General features: G+C 42.3%; 5 protein-coding genes across 5 annotated transcripts; 2 read left to right on the forward strand and 3 right to left on the reverse strand.

Moving 5' to 3' along the window:
• Window positions 1-194: 194 nt before the first annotated feature.
• PKNH_1019900 (conserved Plasmodium protein, unknown function) lies at window positions 195-7,281 on the reverse strand (the record flags this gene model as incomplete). The annotated part of the gene is made up of 4 exons (XM_039114104.1): window positions 195-236; window positions 364-442; window positions 632-5,991; window positions 6,175-7,281. 4 exons carry the CDS (start codon window positions 7,279-7,281, stop codon window positions 195-197), a joined length of 6,588 nt encoding a protein of 2,195 aa, XP_038969724.1.
• Window positions 7,282-8,877: 1,596 nt separating this feature from the next.
• Window positions 8,878-9,865, forward strand: PKNH_1020000 (uncharacterized protein; the record flags this gene model as incomplete). The annotated part of the gene is made up of 3 exons (XM_002259646.1): window positions 8,878-9,001; window positions 9,122-9,688; window positions 9,801-9,865. 3 exons carry the CDS (start codon window positions 8,878-8,880, stop codon window positions 9,863-9,865), a joined length of 756 nt encoding a protein of 251 aa, XP_002259682.1.
• Window positions 9,866-10,458: 593 nt separating this feature from the next.
• Window positions 10,459-11,274, reverse strand: PKNH_1020100 (uncharacterized protein; the record flags this gene model as incomplete). The annotated part of the gene is made up of 1 exon (XM_002259647.1): window positions 10,459-11,274. One exon carries the CDS (start codon window positions 11,272-11,274, stop codon window positions 10,459-10,461), a length of 816 nt encoding a protein of 271 aa, XP_002259683.1.
• An 821-nt stretch (window positions 11,275-12,095) lies between these two features.
• Window positions 12,096-12,956, reverse strand: PKNH_1020200 (AKAP-like protein, putative; the record flags this gene model as incomplete). The annotated part of the gene is made up of 1 exon (XM_002259648.1): window positions 12,096-12,956. The coding sequence occupies one exon, from the start codon at window positions 12,954-12,956 to the stop codon at window positions 12,096-12,098; it is 861 nt and encodes a 286-aa protein (XP_002259684.1).
• Window positions 12,957-13,533: 577 nt separating this feature from the next.
• Window positions 13,534-17,472, forward strand: PKNH_1020300 (conserved Plasmodium protein, unknown function; the record flags this gene model as incomplete). Its single annotated transcript, XM_002259649.1, has 1 exon — window positions 13,534-17,472. The coding sequence occupies one exon, from the start codon at window positions 13,534-13,536 to the stop codon at window positions 17,470-17,472; it is 3,939 nt and encodes a 1,312-aa protein (XP_002259685.1).
• Window positions 17,473-18,016: the final 544 nt, after the last annotated feature.

The following is an 18,016-nucleotide window of genomic DNA, read 5'->3' on the forward strand; positions in this document are numbered from 1 at the left end:
AAAAAAAAAAAAAAAAAAAAAAAAAGGACAACTGCTATATGTCGTATGGAGGAGGGGAGACTCCCCAAATGATCTACGAATGGTTTGCCAATGACCTGCAAATGGTCTGTGTGATGCAGCGCACATGTTCTAGAGGCTTCCGCATGGAAAAGCTTGTATTCTCCTAAGTCAGGTGACCATGCACAAGGGGAGGGTTACCTTTCGTTCAAAGAACTCAGCTCGATTAGGAATTCCCCCTGAAAAAGTGGGAAGAGAAGGATGATATAAATATGCATATCGTTCGATCGTCGGAATAAAGGCATGGTTGGCGCGGTCGGTGTTCCTCCCAGATGAGGAAGGAGTCACCGGCGTAGTTGGTATTACTATCGTTATGTGGTCCAGTAGGTTGGCCCTTTTCAGGAATAATTCCTGGAGGACTTGAGCGGAGTAAAAGGGGAGTTGGCTGAAGGGGGGAAGAGGTGTATTCATATGTGCGTGTGTACATGCTTGGGTGGAGTGGTGCCAACGCATTAGGGTGGGTGGAAGATGGTACATCGGTGTGCATGGATGGATCCTTGCAAATGGACAAAGGAGCACTTTGGACGTGTTCAACGCGGTATAGTGTTTAGCCAAGCGCACTCTCCTCTCGTACCGTAGCATGTCGTCGAAGAGAACATTCTTGATCGAGAAGGAGTCAGTCTTCCTGTGTAGGTTGAGTTTCACCGACTGGGTGAATACATCTGGGGTCAAGTCTTCATGCGCATTGATAGCCAGGTGGGGAAAGAGGGCTGTCCTGACAACGTTGTAAGTCTCCCTTAAGAAGGTAAAGGATTTGGTACTAAGTGGGTGGAACAAATGAATGGATCCGTCGTTCGAAATGGACAAAGCAGAGTTGGATCTCCGATGTGGATGTACAGCATTCACATATTTAAGTATTCTTCTACAGAAATTGAAAAAATTAAAAATGTATAAAGTATCAACAGATTGATAATTCTGGAAGGAGAAAATCAAAAGGTTATTAAACACATCCATGGCAAGAATACACATGAGGGAATCCAAAACAATATATTGACAACAGAGTACATTTAAGTTGGAACTAAAAAAAGGTTTGGCTATAGGGATGATACTTCTACTATCGTATTGTTGTTCATAATTATACATGCTTATGAATATACCTCTGTGTAGATCTGCTACGATGAAAAAGTTTTTTAATATCTTAATGTCACTGATGAAGAAATTGTTCTCTAGAAACGCACCTTTAGTAAAATCATTTTCACTCACTTCGTGAATAAACAGCTTAGAGTTCATACAATGTAGGATATTGCAATGTACGTTTGGGTCCATGTTTCTTTTTTTCCTGTTCTCTCTACATGCTGTGATACTTCTCTCATGCGGATAAGGGATTTCCTCCTCTTGTAAGAATAATTCCTCGTGCTCACTTCGCCCGCTGTACTTACCATAACGCTTCATCTCTCCACCATTACTCAGGATAAGGCTTTCCAAGGCACTATCCAACCCCCCATTTGTGAACCCCTCGCTGTGCATGTAGAAGGGGTGAATCTGCGTTACTGAACTATTATACGTCTTCTTCAAGTATACCGATAATTTTCCTTTTTTCCTTTTCCCACTGGGGGGGGGAGATTCCGCTTCTCCTTCTCCTATTACTTCCTTTCCATCTGTTGTTACTTCTCCTTCCATAGTGGAATCCTCGCCTACGCGCGCGAAGACGCCGCTTATATCAAATACGTAGATGTTACCTTGCGTTTCAACCCTCTCTCCAATATTTATGCTAGTGCTAACATAAATATACTCCTTTCCATGGAGAAATCCAAAGGAAACACTGTGTATTTCTTCTGCATGCTCAAAGGTGTAGTATCCAAAAACTCTTTTGCTGCTACACTCGTGTAGAAGGAGTAGCTTACTAAACTTTGCATTGCTTTTTGCAGAACAAATAAGTTTGTTGTTCTTTATCATTATGTCTTCATCATTCCTTGTGGTTACGCCCTCCTCCTTGTCATTTCCCGGGAGAAATCCTTTCAATTTGTGGGTGTACTGGTTGTTAATGATATCCTGCAAGTGAACATTCGGTACGCATTGGACTTCCTCCTCCCCTGCATAGGTAACGTTATTTCGTAATTCATCCTTTTGCAAATTTAATCTCCTTTTTTGTAGCTTCTTTAGGCAATGGTATTCCTCATACTTGGTTCGAACGACGACGCAGATTATCTTTCCTCGGGTGACTCTGTGGAAAAATGGATCGCCATGGGAAACCTGTTGCCCAAGCGGAGGATCCCCTTTGGGGGCTTTGCCCTGTTCATTAGTTGGAACCGAGTGATTCTCCTTCTTCTCCATTTCTGCGATTGTTTTTTCTTCCCCCCCTTTTTGTTCCCCATTTTGCTCCCCATTTTCGCATCTTTTTCTCCTCTTCAGAAGGTACTCAAAGTGCGAAATGGCAATCTTGTAGATGTAGGGGTAGGACAAAAAGAGTTTCGAGACCATGTCATCGTTGAAAGAAAATTTATTCGGAGGGAGATTTTTTAAAAAGAACATCTCGTTGTGTACTTGTACCTTCTCAACGTTGCTATGATGGCAGATAACCTCCAGGGGAGGAGAAATTTCACTTAGTGTTCGCGCGACATCACGGTTTAACTGGTATTCGCACTGACGGAGATCATTGAGACCAGTTTGTTCTGGACCTACTGCAAATACATTTTCTTCCTCCCCAATCGTAACGATGCGAAGACTTGTTGAGTCAACCCTGAGGTAGGCATTATGGGCAATTTTTACGATACCCTTGGGTTGTCCCTGCGATGCCACTTGCCCTTCCCCTCCGCAGCGGTGAACAAATAGTTTTCCTTTACAATTGGAGAGCAGCAGGGGAGGGAAAGATGTATTGTACGCCCGAAGCTTCTGATAAATCTGCTCTTCCTGATTACCACTTACACGACTTAAGTCCACCTTAGTAATATCTATATGGGGATAACCTACTATACATTTTGAAAACATTTTTTTTTTTTTTTTTTTCTCATTTCCTTCAAATCCTACTTTGTCTGTTCTTGTCCTTGCCCTCTTCCTTCCATCGATGTGGAGGAAGAAACCGTTGTTCACTTCTGTCTTGTCGCGCGAAATGGTAACGAGATCGACATTTTCACCACTGGGGTCTTTTACAAAATGAACGTTACTGAGTAGCGGATATATATACCTGTGTGTGACAACCTGAAACTTCAACCTCCTCATGCTTCTGATTTCACCAACGCTTTTGTAGATCAGCATGGGCCTCCCCGTCAGGAAAACGATTAAGATGTAATTGGGGCCCAGTGGGAAGAGGAGAACATTTATTATCTCCTCCAGTTTATATGTGTCCAGGAGGAGTTCCTCACGGGGTTCGTCTCCTCCCCTTTCTGTTATTTCCTCCCGTTTTGACCATTTCGCATTGTACACATACTTGGGCACCGCTAATAAAGAGTTGCTAATAAAAAAGGTGCGCTTCTTCTCGAGGTGGAAAATGCGAATGGTGGAGTTGGCATCATCCAGGAAGGCAAGAAAACTTTGGGCCTTCCTCTTAACCGTGGAGATACAACGAACATTGTTCAACTGGGTATACAAGGAGAGAATTTCTCTTTCATTTGAGCCACCCATCCTGTGCACAATTTTGCAAAACATGTCTGGCGTTTGTGTTCGAAAGAGGGAGAGCAGGTCTTCTTCCTTTGTGTCGGTGCAATTCCAAAGGGAAGATTCTCCTGCCTTGAGTGCTCCTTCCATGATAAAGGTTGCAAACTGTAGGAGGTTAATTTCCTCCTCTCCCTTATCCACATCTAGACATCGTAAAAGGCACATGTTAAGTAGTGATGTAACTTCCCGCACGCGTAGTAACAGATCTGTCACTGCATCCACGTGGAAAGTGTACACAGAGCAGTTACCGCTATCGTGTCGAAGAATTAAAAACATTCTTATGAGCTTGCACTCCACGATTGGATCCTCCAAATAAATACTCCGAAGGATCATACACGTGTTGGCGTAATGGGATACGTGAATCTCCTTCCGACAAACCTGTACTAGCAAAGATTTAAACCTTAATAGACATATGCAATTGCCTTCCATACTTAAGTGTGTATTTTTATTTTTCTCCATGAGGAAAAATTGTATGTACTTTTCTTTTAGATTAATTTCTATGTCACTACTCCTTTGATCGGATGCATTTTCTCGACCAAGCAAGTGGTCCGCTCCACTGTTGGAACCTTTCCACTCCAGGTATCTTTTCACATCCCTATTGCTGTAATGAACAAAAGGGTAGAATCTAAAAAAAGCAAGAAGTATATCCGCCTTCGCAATTCCCCTTGGAGGGCACTCCACCTGATCGCACGATTCTCCTTGTAGACTCTCTCCTCTTAGCGTGTATATAACTTTGGAGCGATACTTATTTTGTAGAATTTTCGTTGGATAATTCCCCATGTTGGAAGAGTTCAATAGATTATTTGTTGATTCACCAACTAGTTTTTCCTCCTTCCTATTCAAAGGAATTATTTTTCTAATGGTCCCTTTTTTCTCTCTCCATGTATTAATATTGTCTACGCATAGGAGGAAACTTCTCCTTATAAGTACATTGCTTCTTCCCTTACTGATAATTTGCTCGTCATCCTCTTCGGCCTTCCATCCCTCCAAATTAACCATAACATACTGACCGATTTGGTTTTGTCTTCCTCCCTCAGTGGCACATACACTCCTTACACGGGCTCCTTTAAAGGATACATTTAAGAGAGTGCTAAAAGGAACTTTGAAGAAGAATTTCTCAACCGCGCTATATTTCTTATTCCCTATAAGGGCGAAGTAGCTACTATTGTTGATGAAGTTAGGTTCTTCATTGGATTTAATTAGATCTGTTAACATTCCTTTGGCTGATATTTTATCCACTAGGGTTATTATGTCATTTTTGTGGGGGTTATTTCTTTTGGCCATGGGAGTAGAGGGGGCTATTTTTTCTTGCTGTTTCTTCTTCCTTCTCTTAAGGATGAAAAGGGGAGATACGTACTCAACACCACCTTGGGAGTTTATCAAGGAATAATTGCCTTCTAGAATTTTTATTTTTTTTTTATATTTTTGAAATAGGAAATCGTACTTGCTATGGTTGAGTCCCTTGGTGTGTTCATTCACCGTTGGGTTCTTATTCAGGTAGATCATTAGGTCCATTAGGAAGTTGTCATTCGGTCGAACCTTTCTAGTTGCTCTTCGTCGATCTCTACGCGTGGATAGAACTGGGACAGATGCTATTGTGGGATTTCCATTTGCAGACAATACGTCCATATCGGGTGTCATTTCCTCGGTGGAGGAGACCACATCACCCTTCTCCCCATTTTGCAACTTTTTCCTCTTCGCTGGGTGCGCTGAGGGAGCTGATTTTCTCTTCCGCGTGAATCCTTCTCCGGATCCTCCGTCAGGCCCACCTCTGATGCGCCTTCCCCGACTTCTTCTCACGAGCAAATCCACATCAGCTCTGCCACAGATCCCATTGTAGCAACACACAAAGTGAACCCTTCGTCTAAAGAAATAAACAGACGACTTGGCTAAATCATACTTGAACCTATGAACCTTCCTCCACTTTATGAGATTCACTAAGTTGTTATGATCCCACGACAGTGTACCTTCCACGATACACCTCCGCGTGAGTATAAAGAGTTTTCCCTTCATGTAAAACATGTTGCTACTACTCTCCTTAAAGCGCAGATTAAAATCTGTGCAATCACAGAAAAGGGATTCTTTCTTTTGTAGATGTAGAACCCCGTTGGTGTAGCAACTTTTTTTAAAAATATAAACCACCTTTTGGTTTCTTTTCATGTTTATTACGTATAGATAATCTTGACACAGACATATTAAAAGTTCCTTCACCCTCAGGAGATCTATAATGTCGTTCGGGAATCCCTTCATCAGTTTGTTCGCGTCGAACTTGTGATCCTCTTGCCGTAGAATTAGTAGCTTGAGACTCAGTTCTTCCATCGGGGCGTGCCCCACGTTTATCTGAAGGGGAGACACAGATGGTGTGTATGGTGGATGGTTGGATGGGTGTATGGTGGATGGGTGTATGGTAGATGGGTGTACGGTTGAGGAAGAGTGATAATGTCGGTGGTAACCATGCCAGTAGACACCGTATTCGCACTGGTCGAGATAGTAGCCGCGGCGAATGTCCCGGCGAAGCCTTACCGGTTCGTTCTGCAATAACACGTGCATGTTTCCACCATGGAAAAAAATCTTCTTAATAAAAATGAAGTGCCGATATAGATCCTGCAGACTAACCTTCAGAACATTAAATAAATAGAGCCCCTTCCCAAAGTAGGTCGTCCTCATCTCTCCGGCACAAGTAGGGTCCATATCATTTTTCTTTCTTCTCCTTGATGAGTAAAAAAGGAAGTAAATCGTTTTGAAATCATTAGAGAAGGAAACGACAAATTCGCAGAAATTCAAATTTCGCTTTTTCCTTTTGGCTTGTCCGTTTTTGATAATTCCCAGGGTATTCTGATGGATACCCCCAATATTGATATCCTCTGGAATGGATCGATTTAGACAAAACGGGTCTTCCATGTTGTCACCATTCCCATTTTCACCGTAAAGGTTGAAATAAATTTCTTCGTTAATACCGCTTTGTGAGTTGTGCTCCGATTTTGTGGAGTGTCCAACTGAAGTTTCTTTCCTCCTTAAACTTTTTCCTTTTTCCTTTCCCTTTCGCTTTTCCGTGGGCACTTCTTCATCAGGGAGTTCCCCTCCTGGGCGCAATCCTCCTCGCATATACCCCTTCAACCGTTTGGGGGTCAACCTGAATCTTCTCCTTCTGGTCATTCCTGTGATGGGTTTCCTTCCACCGATGCGGATTTCCTTTCCCGCGGCACTTCCTCCTCCCTTGTCAAACCCGTGCACATAGTTAACACTAATCGGTAGAGAATAAAAAAGTGGTTGAAAATTTGTTTTCTTTAGAAAGCTATGTTTTAATACAACGACGAGGGTATTCAAATGGCGGTTGAATCGGTAGAGGACGAACTGCATGCCCTTATATACAAGGAGAACACCACTAATCCTCTCCTTGTTTTTTCGGAGAAAGACACCCTTCAAAATTACTAACTTCACGACTGGTGCATTTAGCTTTGTCTCGTATATAAGAAAAACTTTTTTTCTTTTCCTTTGGTAAGTATATATGCTTAGGTTTCTATTTTTCAGTAGAACAAATTCTAGGCTCTTTTCCCGCAGGAGGTTGCCGCATTCACAGTGGTCTGCTTCGCTGGGGCTTCGCAGTTGATGCACTTGTAGGTTAATCATGGTGTTTCTGGGGGAGTAAACTCGGTGTAGTCATATGCTATGCGGTTATATGCGGTGTACAGCAATAAGCTGAGGTAAGGTATAAGTTGCTTTACTCTGGAAACGCTCTTCCCTAACTATAGTGGTCAGAGGTGGACACCCTGCTAACATCTCACCCGTGTTGCTCTTATTTGTACGTTCACCAGGAGATATAAACTTGGAGCATCCCTGGTAGAGACACTACATTGGTCGGGTCCCTCTTTGGTAGAGGAGATTTTTCCCTCCAGTCTGAGTGGACTTATATACTCTGCTATATGATATTGCGCTTTATTTCGATGCATTTCATATATTGGTTTTTCTTTCCCTTTGTGGCTCCTCTCCTTGGTGGAGACATTCCCCTCCCTTTTCCGCAACGGTTCATTCACTCTTTGTGAGCCCACCGAGTGGAGGTATCCCCCGTCCGATTAATGAAATCCCTCGGAGGGGGGATTCCCTTGAACAGATGAGGATGTATCTACAAAGTTATGGCATAAGAGTAATTACCATTGGAAGGGGGGGGGGAAAAGGAGCTTGTGTTCATTCCTCAATTTATGAAAGGAAAATGAGGGGAAAAGGAAAAGGGGAGAAAAGTTGATCTACAAGAACAAGCGAACAGAACTTCACCCCTTGTATGAAAGCTATTTTTTTCTATTTTTTTTTTTTTTTTTTTTTTTTTTTTTTTCACACCAAGTAAACAGTGTATTTTGTACACTTGGTCAAGTGAACATACATGGGTAGGAATTAACCTTCCTTGGGGATTCCTCTAAAACATGGGGAGGGAGTGGCTAATTTTGTTTTTCCTAAGTTGGAGAGAGTCACCGCGCTGTCACCTCAGCGTGCCCACGGCAGTGCATTTTGGCCTTCCGGTTAGGCGCCCACCCCATGTGCCGCGTTGCAAAAAGCCATTTCGCGTCTGCGCATGCTTTTTGCTCCACACTTGAAAATTATGCGATGGATTGGAATTTTCTCCATACGTAAAAAAAAATAAAATTTAAAATAAACAAACAAACGAAAAGGTGAATAAACGAGTATACGGGTGACTTTTTTTTTTTTTTTTTTTTTGTTCATATATATATATATATATATTTTGGTTTTCCTCTTTACAAACTTGCCGCTTTTCCGCAACTCAGCGTAAATTTACTCGCGCAGTATTTTTCCCACAAGAATTTGTCTGCGCATGCCACTGGCATAACGGAGGAGTTGTATCGTGACGGTGTGCGGTTCGGCAGTCTCTCATCGAGTGGACAGATCACTGGACCGACCCAAGGACAGGTCAACCGCTCACCGTCACGATACACACAGGGGTGAACACTTCCCTCCTTCACCTTTCCCCTTTGCAGAGTGATTAAACAAGAGAGAGGATAGCCATAAAAAAAAAGTATACAAACACAGAGAGAAGAAAACCCCAGCAGTATGCATCAACGGTAAAGGGATACACAGACGCAGAGATTGAAGATCAAAGATTTCTGATCGCCTCTTAGTTGTTCCCAGTCCCTTTTTACACCGTAGCAGTTAGCCTGTGTGTGTATCGGTATTGGGCTCCCCAATTTCATCAGCCTGTAAAAGAACTTCCAGAAAATGACGACCAACCAGAATGCCGCCATCTTCAGTAGCGACCTGCAGACTTTTATTGTCACCAAGTACGACCCTTTGCTCACGATCGTGAAGGAACTAAATGATAAACTGCAGAATTCGGAAAAAGGTAATGTTAGAGAGGGCATGCCCCCGTGGAGGGCAAGCACGGCAGCGTGACAACATGGTAGCGTGACCACATGGTAGCGTGAGCACCGATTTATAGCTTATTTGCCACCCCCACCCGCAGATAAGTACCGCCTTGAAAAGAGGCTCATGAAGTTGGAGAGACAAGTAGTCGTCCTGTTGGACAAACTGGAAGTAACAGACATAACCATCGACCGGGAGGGAAGAGAAAACAAAGTCGAAAAAAAAATACACCAGCAAATTCAGAACGAAGAGAATTTGCTAACCCCATGGTTATTCTCCTGCCAGATGGGGACCCCACTATCCTCCCTACAAGTGCTCCTCGAATTTAACAACAAAAATACAATCGAATTAAACGTCAGGTTATGGAAGAGAGAAGAAGATATGTGGGTAAATTTCTTGCAACTTATTTCTTCAAGCGATAAAAATTATCTACCTCAGTCACTAACCTTAGTGGACTTAAGGAAGGCCACGAGGAAATGTCTCTTAACCATCTGCACCAGTGAGGTGTTAGTGGTTTTAAGAAATGTTCCGGGGAAATCTCAGGCCATTTACAACACCGCCACGATGACGTTGGTTGCTATTTTGGCTTCTGCCATTTATGAGGCTTGGAAAAGGATTGAACTGACTGACCCTGTGTCCCTTGGCCGCGTCGTCCTTGTGCTGGACGGTAAGTCCATCTTTTAGTGAGAGTGAACAAAAGGCTAATGCCTAATGGGTGTGCTCCACCTCATCTCTATGCATACACTTTCCCATTTGTCCTACACACATCACCTCTGCAGGAGAAGATGTCGGATCGAGACTACGAGCTGGAAATAAAAAACTCAAAATAGAACCCCTGAATTAGAACCCCATAAATACTCACTTCCCCCATGTGTGTTTGTGCCTTTTTTTTTTTTTTCGTTTGTAATGACAAATACACATACGCGATTTGTTCATTTTTTTTTTTTTTTTTTTGTGACCCTGCGGGGAGGAAGGGGTGCACATGAATGTACTTCCGTGCAGGGTGGGTAGGTATCCAAAGAAAGTATCATCTTTTTTTTTTTTAATTGAAAATTTTAAAAGATTTCCCTCATTTAGGGGGGCGGAAGGGAGCGGGGCGCCACTTTGATATGCCATTTTGAGTTCGTTGCCACTCTGAATCATCACCTTGGTTCGAATTTTGTCGCCTCCACCGAACTTTTTTTTTTTTTTTTTTTTTTTTTTTTTTTTTCGTAAGCCGTCTTTACAAACATGTGGGCCGTTTGCCCGCTTTGAGTTCAAGCTGCACGCGTAAAAGTGTAAAACAGAAGTGCACGCACGTGTAGATACGCAGAGGGAAGCCCCAAATATGAGCTTGCCGGTGCTAGGGGGAGGGTGCAATACCCAGCTAAAATTACCACCACATGTACGTAGCGCATTACATATGAACGGGGGCACACATATTCATATAGAAACCCTTCACACGATGAACAACTGAAAGTTAGAGACTCCCCAAGAAATGCTCTTGGGATCATCAACCTGAATGGTGGTGCCAAACTCCACGATGAGTTTATTCGAATTGTGCGGTATGACCACGTCAATCAATGAACTGAATTTAGACTCACCAGTGGCACTACCACAAATGTTCACTGCATTTTCGAGACCCACTTGGGTGTGGCTATCTGTCCAGACATAAAAAAGGTCCTCCTGATCATCCCTTCCAACTTTTAAATAAGCCGTTTGGGAATTCCATTCATCAATGAAATGGAAGTTTGCTTTAATTCGAATCTGCGTATGACTTGGAATATTATCAAAGGTTTTATGGACCTTACCCTTGGAGAGCTTTCCATAGCCTCCTAACAAATTGACTCCGCCACAAATAGACGTGAAGTTGTTAAAGTTATCACCTAACCACCCGTTGGTACTTTCACTGCTACTGAACATCTCGTGTACAATCATTTGAAATTGGTTTACATGGCGTACCTTAAATGTTCCATCAATGGTTAATGCCTTCACAACTAGATCCTGGTTCAAGAGGTTCATATTTTCGTGCTCATCAATACTTATGATTGGCTTGTTTTTCCTACTTATTATGAATTGCCCCAGGGGGTTCAGCCCCATCTTGTATTCTACTTCGTTACTCTGAAAAAGGATGCCATTCTCTTTGTTACCTTTGGATGAAATTTTGAGATTCGCCACGGTTAGGCTGCCCTTCACGGAGATGTCGTTTTCGCTGCGCACTCGCGCGCCCAGCAGGGGCAGTAGTACTGCAATGCGGAAGAGCCTACGTATCATAGTGATCACGGGGGCGGAGGGAGAAACAAAAACAAATGAAAGCGGGAGCGTGCGTGTGTGTGTGTGTGTGTGTGTATGTATGAGGGGAAGTCAGTAATATTATCAGACAGGGCGAAAAAGAAACCAAACGAAAGCAATGACATGTATGGAATGACTCATTCGAACTGTCGCAACAGTACACACTTGTGACTGCAAAGTGAGGGAAAGGACATAACGCGGTGGAAAGACGCACTTGAATAAATCACAACACGGAATGGAGGAAAAACTTTCTGAAGAAAAAGTGTGTGAAAAAACACTTGTTATTGCTTTCGCCACAGACACATGCATAGGTGGGTATCTCTCCAGGGGGTTGTACGTACACAACATAGTGCACCTTTCCATCATAGGCTCTACACCAAAGCTCTTCCCTCTCATGTAAAAAGACGTCTGTCAACTGTTCCTTTCCCTTCTTTCGGTTAGTAACATGTGAGATACATCGATTAGTGCCCCTTCCTATCATTCCCCAAATGGAGTAACATTACAATGGCACGTTCACTCCACACGTTGGACAACCATTTTGGGTCCCTTCAAAGATGTACAAAAAAACACTAACCACGACCTTTCCATGTGTGCACATTTGCACACGCGAAAAAAAAAATATATATATATATATATGAACAAAAAAAGAAAAATATGAACAAACAAACAAAAAAAAAAAAAATATGAACAAATAAACAAACAAAAAAAAAAAAAAAAAAAAAAAAAAAAAACGGACAAATAGCTAGCTGCCATATTTGCAAAATCGTAAACGCATACTCCCCAGTGGAGGAATGCCTACCAACTCAAGGAAGGCCACATTCATCGATGACTCTATAGTACGACGTTGCCGAGTCTGTGTCCATTTCGAGGAACTGTATTTTGTTGGGAACGACCCGCTCAGTTTGCAGTTTGGACAAGTTGAAGTCGGCGTAATAGTCGGCGAAAATTTGGGGCTTCCTGTTGGCGTATATTTTTCTCAGGTAGGAGTTTTTCATGATGGTCACGTGGGGGGTTATTTGTTCTTTCTCGCTGCATTGGTATGTGCTGGGTACGGCTGCACCTTTGTCGGTCCGATTGCCTATACCCTTGTCGATTGCGCCGCTAGGACGTGTCTTCTCCCGGGCCTCCTCCTTACCCTTGTGATTGCTGAAGATATGTATGTCCCTCTTGGTGAAGGCGTCCCTCAGGAGAGCTATCATATTGACTACGTACTTCCGGCTGTCCTCCTTCAGCCCTGCATACAAAACGTCGTTTCGAAACGTTTCCAGTGTATCGAACGAAATAGCTTGATGGTTGAGTTTTTTAATTTCCTCTATGGCTTCGCGGAAGGCCTCCTTGGAGGCCACCATTTGGGATTTCTTCACGTGTAAAATGAGGAGAGATATGTGAAACTTGTTTCTCTCAATTGCACATTCTTTGAGCATTTCGAATTTCGAAGCCACGTGATTTTGCACTTTGATCAATTCTTCCACTAACCCCTTGTTGCCTGACAGGGGGATGCACACAAAATAATTGGGTCTCACGCTTTTCATTTTTCTGTTTTTTTCCATCCAGTTGAGGCTGCCGCTCTGCCTGCATTCCTTTTGATAGCTCTTGTTATGGTTCCTCCGGACGATACTGCTATGCAGAATTAAATAATTTAAGATGCTTTTTCTTACATTCATTTGTCGCTTTTTTTAAAGCTGTTGTGCATTTTTTTTTTTTTTTTTTTTTTTTTTTTTGCCTCTCAGTTTTGCCAAAATGGTGGGCAGCATTCCGATGTGCCGCTTTTTCGAATAACATATTGGGGTGGGAAGAAGGTCGTCAAAATGGTCCATGATTTTTTTTAAATTTCTACAGTGAAGAAATACAATAACCTGTGAGCGGCTTTGTTCTAGCGTCATGACATTTTGGCTCCGCTCCTCGCGTGCCTCACAGAAGCGGCACAAACGAATGCTATACTATGCAATGTTGTTTGACGCGGTCAACTCCCTCGAATGAAGCAAATGAAAAGCAACTAACCTGATCTTGGCTAACCTGTCCATCGTCAGCTTTTTTTTTTTTTTTTTTTTTTTTTTTTTTTTTTTTTTAACAGTGTAGGCTCACACATGAAAAACCCAGAATGGCGTGGAAGCACGAACAGTCTGCACGTGCTTGGCACCCCTTTCCGCTGAAGTACCACACCTCTGTATTTTAAAAACAGAGCTTAGCAATAATCAACAAAATTGAAGATATACTTTTTTTTTTTTTCTTTCTTTTTTTATGGCAGCATATCACCCGTTATGTCCCCTTCTACAGCGAAGTATCATTGTCGGTCAGGTGAAAAAAAGGTGTGAACAATTTCACCGAACCTTTGTGATAAGAAGTCAAGTAGGTGGAGCAAAGAAACAGAAGAAGCTAAGTTCCAAAACGGCGAAACATATCAACTATGTGTTCGAGAAGAAGAAGAAGGCGGATGAGGAAAGAAGCTTTAATAGTATAAAAAGGAGGAAGCTGAAGGATGTGCCTTCTTCCCAGTTTCACTTCATTTGCCACCTTAAAAATGGGGAAGTACAATCTGCAGGAAGGGGGAGCATTTCGCTGCTAAGGGGGGCTCTGCCCTCCTCTGGGCAGGTGCAGCTTCCGTGGGAGGAGATGGCCACGGTTGGGAAGGCCACGGTTGGGAAGGCCACGGTTGGGGAGGCCACAATTGGGAAGGCCACAATTGGGGAAGTAGAAACTGGGGAAGCAGAAACTGGGGAAGACGACCCAATTGGTGAATTGCTCTCAATTGGGGAAAATCGTCCCAGTGGGGAAAGCAGGACAGTTGGGGAGGCGTTCAGGTTCTTCCCGCGCGCAACCATCCGGCAAGACAGGAGGGAGAAGGACCTGAAGAACGCGAGCGCGCTGAGTAGCATCGTCCATTTGGGGAGGAACAAAGACATCTGCAACAACTATCTTAGAATGAGCCTAATGAACATATACCACGAGGAAAACCACAATCACGTAATCCTAAAAGTGATGAAAGAATTGCAAGGCACACACAGTTACATGAACAGCCGACAGATAAGTTTAATAATTTACAACCTATACCAGTATTTCTTCATCCAAGTAGTAAAACAAATTTACGGAAAGGATAACCCTTCGAATTATGAATGGTACTTAAGGCTATTTTACATTGTTGACGATGGGCTTTTCGTGACCTGGAGGAATAAGGGCGAGAGGCACGAAAGTGATATGCCTGTGGATAATAGCTTGATGAGAAACCTACTCATAACGTTATCGAGAAAAGTGAAAACGTACATGCATTGTGAAGATGATCTGAATACACTAAGCAGGATCGCTTTCGTTTACTCGTACTTCTCTGTGAAAGACAATGCCCTTATGGAGTTACTCCTTCATAAAATTTTCCAATGCATGGACATGAAAAAAAATAAAAAAATAAAATATTTTTCACTAGCTGCTTTGGCCCTCGAAAAATGGGAATTGTACAGCGTCAAGTTCATGCATGCATACTCTTCCCTTATGACAAAGACAGTTGATAAGTTGATAAGGAAAGGGGAAGAGCTTCTTATGAACCGGAAGAAGAAGAAGAAAAAAAAAACGAAATTAAAACATGTTAACCTGTTCGATGTACACAAAAAGGAGAAAAAAAAATTGCCACTCATCAGTTTGAAAGACATTCTGACTTACTTGTATGTGCTGAACAGGAACGACGTGAAGGACAATCATTTTGTTGAGAAGCTGCTACGATACGCAAGATTGTTTTGGGGAAATGACTGGGGAGCACAGGAACGCATCCCTGGGGAGTGTGTATCCTTATCTGTGAACAAAAAAAAGGAAAGCTCCAATGCTAACATTGTTTCGCAGAAAAATATGCTCATAACGAGTCCTGCATTCCGTAGCGCCCTCTATGCAAATAGGAGACGACAAAAAAACAGGAGTAATATGTTGACGCTTTATGCATTATATAGAATTAGTAAGCGTGATGCCCGTCGAAGAGAGACGCCTATCAATTGTTTTGTAAATCGAGTTTGGCTGCACGGGGATGGAGAAGAAAGCAACTTACCGATGCGTGACGAACCCGTTGAACTCAGCATAAGGAGTTGGAAGGACGATCAGTGTAATGACACCCCCAGCGAGAACAGGAGTGCATTTTCCCCTGCCGATTATGGGGCCGAGTCCACTGTCTTCATCAACAAGCAACGTATGCGCGTAAATTTCTACAAAAAGGAGGTCATTCCTATGGGAATTTTTCTACACCACCTGAATCAGTATGATTACGCATTTTTAAAACATAAGGATGATTTTTCAAAATTGACAAAAGTGTACAAGGATGTACTCCTCAACAGTGACCTTACCAATCTTCACTTTTTTTACACTCACAAGATTATAAGCTTTGTCAGACACACAGATATATGTAGCAACTTCCTAACCACGCCGTTGTACACGTCCACTCTCCATAAATGCAGACGATATATTTCCTTAAAAAATGCCGGCGTCCTCTCCGATATGTGTGCTCAGAACCTATTCGCCTGTGTTGTGACTCTCTACATAGAAGTTTTGAAAAATAGAATAAAGGATTACTCCCTAATCGAAGCGTTAAGTGAGTTCTTGATCAAATTTTTTTCAACGTGTCAACCTGAACAAGTGACCCATCAATTTTTAATTCCTCCTATGAAGCTGCTAAGCATGTTGCAGTACCTCCGTGAAGACCATTATTTTGTAGCGGAAGCTATGGACATAACAAATGGAGTAACAAAGAAGGGGGGCAATGCAGATGAACTCCCATTCCGCAATACGAACAACCAAATCAATGAACAAAAAAACAACGTTAAGTCAAATGGACAAAATACGTTACAATCATGTAAGACCAAGTTGCAACTTTTAAACGTAACAATTTTGACAATGTTAAAAGGGATAAATTGGAATAGCATGGATAATATTTTACTGCTCAAATGTTACAAATATATGAACAGACTAGCTGGGCAGGAAAAAAATGCAAAGTTTTTTATGAACATGGTCAGGCAAAAAAATCATTCCGTGTGCAGAAAAATAACCCACGCCGTGAAGGAAAAAATGCGCAACTTCAATTGCGAGGAATTAATGAAAGCATACCTCTACAGTAGAAACAACTTTAAAAGAAAAACTTTCCTCTTGAGAAACGTCTTTACAAATTTGTTGCTGTCAAATGGGGGAATTGTTCACAGAGGGGATAACAACCTTTTTATGGTGTTTTTTAAAACAGCCTTAACACATGTGCATTTAAATGGAGTAGGAAAAAAGAAGAAAAAAAATATTTTTTTTTTTAAAAATTCGAATAATGTAATGAACAAACTGATGGTGCTATGTAGGACTTATATTTGCACACATGTGGACAGCATGCGGAGGAAGCACGTATACTCACTAATCATGCACAGTCTTCTCTATTTGTGTTCACTTTTGCAAAAAGGAAAAAATGAAGTGAATTACTACCGTGCTGTGAGAGGAAATCCCATTGCGCAAATTCTTGTGGATATTGCGAGCATCACGTTGAAGAGATGGACTTTTATGAACGACGAAAGGAGTCTACTCATTTATGTGTGTCTACTTTGTTTTCGCAACATTGCGAAGAAAAATAAAAAAATAAAAAATATATTTTTTAACAAAAATGATGATAAGCATTTTGTAGGAAATTTGTCAAAAATGTATACAGAACAAATTGAACAAAACTGCCTCTCCGAGTTTCACCGACCCGGCACAACGTACATGAATCCTTTGCTCCTTTTCCTTTTATTTAAACACAAAATACTTTTACGTCACCATAGGAGAAGGAAAGATATGCGAATTGTACAAAGACTGGTCGGCAGTGGAAACCCACTTTACCGGTTCATGACGAACGCAGCAAGTGACACCCAATTCATGGAGGTCGCCCTTTATGCGATAACGAAGAATTATTCCGTCCTAATGGCAGAAGACCTTCTCGACGATTTGCATTTTCGCACAAGTACTGTGCAGGAGCAGCCAACTGAGAACAGCACGACTTCCCCTTCCCACTTGTCAACACAGAATAACCCCGGAGACCTAAGAGAGTGGGTTGAACTGATAAAGCGCATGCCAACTTGTGAAGATCACCTTTTGGATAAAAGCATCCTCTGCAATTTTGTTGCACGTAAGAAGTCCGTGGAGCAATCTATAAAAGTCGCATTAAGCATGAACTTGTCGGAAACGTTTTGTTGGTAGGGCATGGAGCGGTGCTGCTGACTGATGGATCTCTCACCGTGGAAAACGCCCCCCACTTAAAACCCTTTGGCCGGACGGCTCATGTCCGTGCTACGAATTGGCGCGTCGGTCCGTTCCTGCGGTTCGTGGATCATTTGTAGGAAAATTGCAGGAATTTTGCAGCCAATTTGCATTTGTTTTGTTTTGTTTTGTTTTTTTTGCGCCGCCCTACATGCAACTTCTTGCCAAATCGTTTACCCAACTTTTTTTTTTTTTTTTTTGGTTTCCCGTCGCGTGCATGAGCGTATACCCGTGCACAACGGCGACTCGGCAGCTGAAACTGCAGAGAAAAGAAACAGACCTGCCCGACAATCCGATATTCGTATACGTACCTGCGGCGTATTCAAGCATAACCCCCGCATCGATACCCGATCCCCGACTCTGACGGGGGGTTGTTACCACGCTTATCTCATGTTAGAGTGATACTGTGCCCCTTGTTGAAAAGGAAAGAAAAATATATGAACAGTTAAAAAAAAAAAATATAGCCAAAAGGTTTTAAAAAATT

The sequence above is a fragment of the Plasmodium knowlesi genome (genome assembly GCF_000006355.2).
Source record: "Plasmodium knowlesi strain H genome assembly, chromosome: 10".
In the NCBI taxonomy this organism is placed as follows: Eukaryota; Apicomplexa; class Aconoidasida; order Haemosporida; family Plasmodiidae; genus Plasmodium; species Plasmodium knowlesi.